The sequence below is a fragment of the Nanorana parkeri genome, unplaced genomic scaffold, assembly GCF_000935625.1.
Source record: "Nanorana parkeri isolate BGI_ZX_2015 unplaced genomic scaffold, ASM93562v1 scaffold575, whole genome shotgun sequence".
Taxonomy (NCBI): domain Eukaryota; kingdom Metazoa; phylum Chordata; class Amphibia; order Anura; family Dicroglossidae; genus Nanorana; species Nanorana parkeri.
Window position 1 is genome coordinate 189,246 of NW_017306843.1, and position 803 is coordinate 190,048.

Genomic DNA, 803 nt, shown 5'->3' on the forward strand with positions numbered 1-803 from the left:
TCGGCGGGGGGGGGGGGGAGGACTTACTGAAAAAATTTGAAAGCTTTGACAGTTCCTCCCGTGTTAGTGAACAACGTGCGCAAGTCTTCCTCAGTAATTGTTTGCCTAAAACAGAACATTTAGAAAACAAATTACACAGTTTGCATCATCTAGGGGCCTGCAGAACATTACAGGTTTATGAGAATATGTTATGAGGCACAACATGTATGAAAAACAACACAAGGAAAATATTTGTTAAGTGCCGTTTCACACCACAAAGAGTGCGTTCCAGAGTGTTTGGCCTCTGGAACGCACTGGAACACAAACCGGCCGGCTCCCTGTGTTCAGGGGTGTGACGTTGCAATGGCACTGCAGCCACGCCCCCCGCCCGCAGTGCAATCGCCCGCAATCGAATGTGTGGCACAATAGTGCCTGCGTTCCGGCCCAGTGCGATCTGCAAAAATCCTGCATGCACACCACAAAGTAAGAATTCTCTCAGAAATATACATATTTGTATTGGTTTATTTTTATCAATTTACAAAATGCAAAGTGAACAGAAGAAAAATCTAAATCAAATTAACCAAGGTGCTAATTGATCATCAATTTCATATGCAGGTTTGAAACCCACTGCCTGGGATTACACGGAGACAGAAGGATTTGAGGCAGCCTACACGCAAAAAAGATATGTGGTTAGTTCTCCAAGATGTTTGGAACAACCTACCTGCCGAGTTCCTTCAAGTGTACCTAAAAAGTATTGTTTTCACAGTACTGTATAATATGTATAAAATATATGTATAAAATATATATATATATTTTATACATAT

General features: G+C 41.5%; 1 protein-coding gene across 2 annotated transcripts in view; it reads right to left on the bottom strand.

The window, feature by feature from the left end:
* Positions 1–803, bottom strand: part of PTBP2 (polypyrimidine tract binding protein 2) — a 49,628-nt gene that overhangs the window by 2,856 nt on the left and 45,969 nt on the right. For both annotated transcript variants that reach the window (XM_018562380.1, XM_018562381.1), the window contains one exon: positions 28–105. In XM_018562380.1, the coding sequence (XP_018417882.1) occupies positions 28–105 (78 nt within the window). The remainder of the gene's footprint in view (positions 1–27; positions 106–803) is intronic.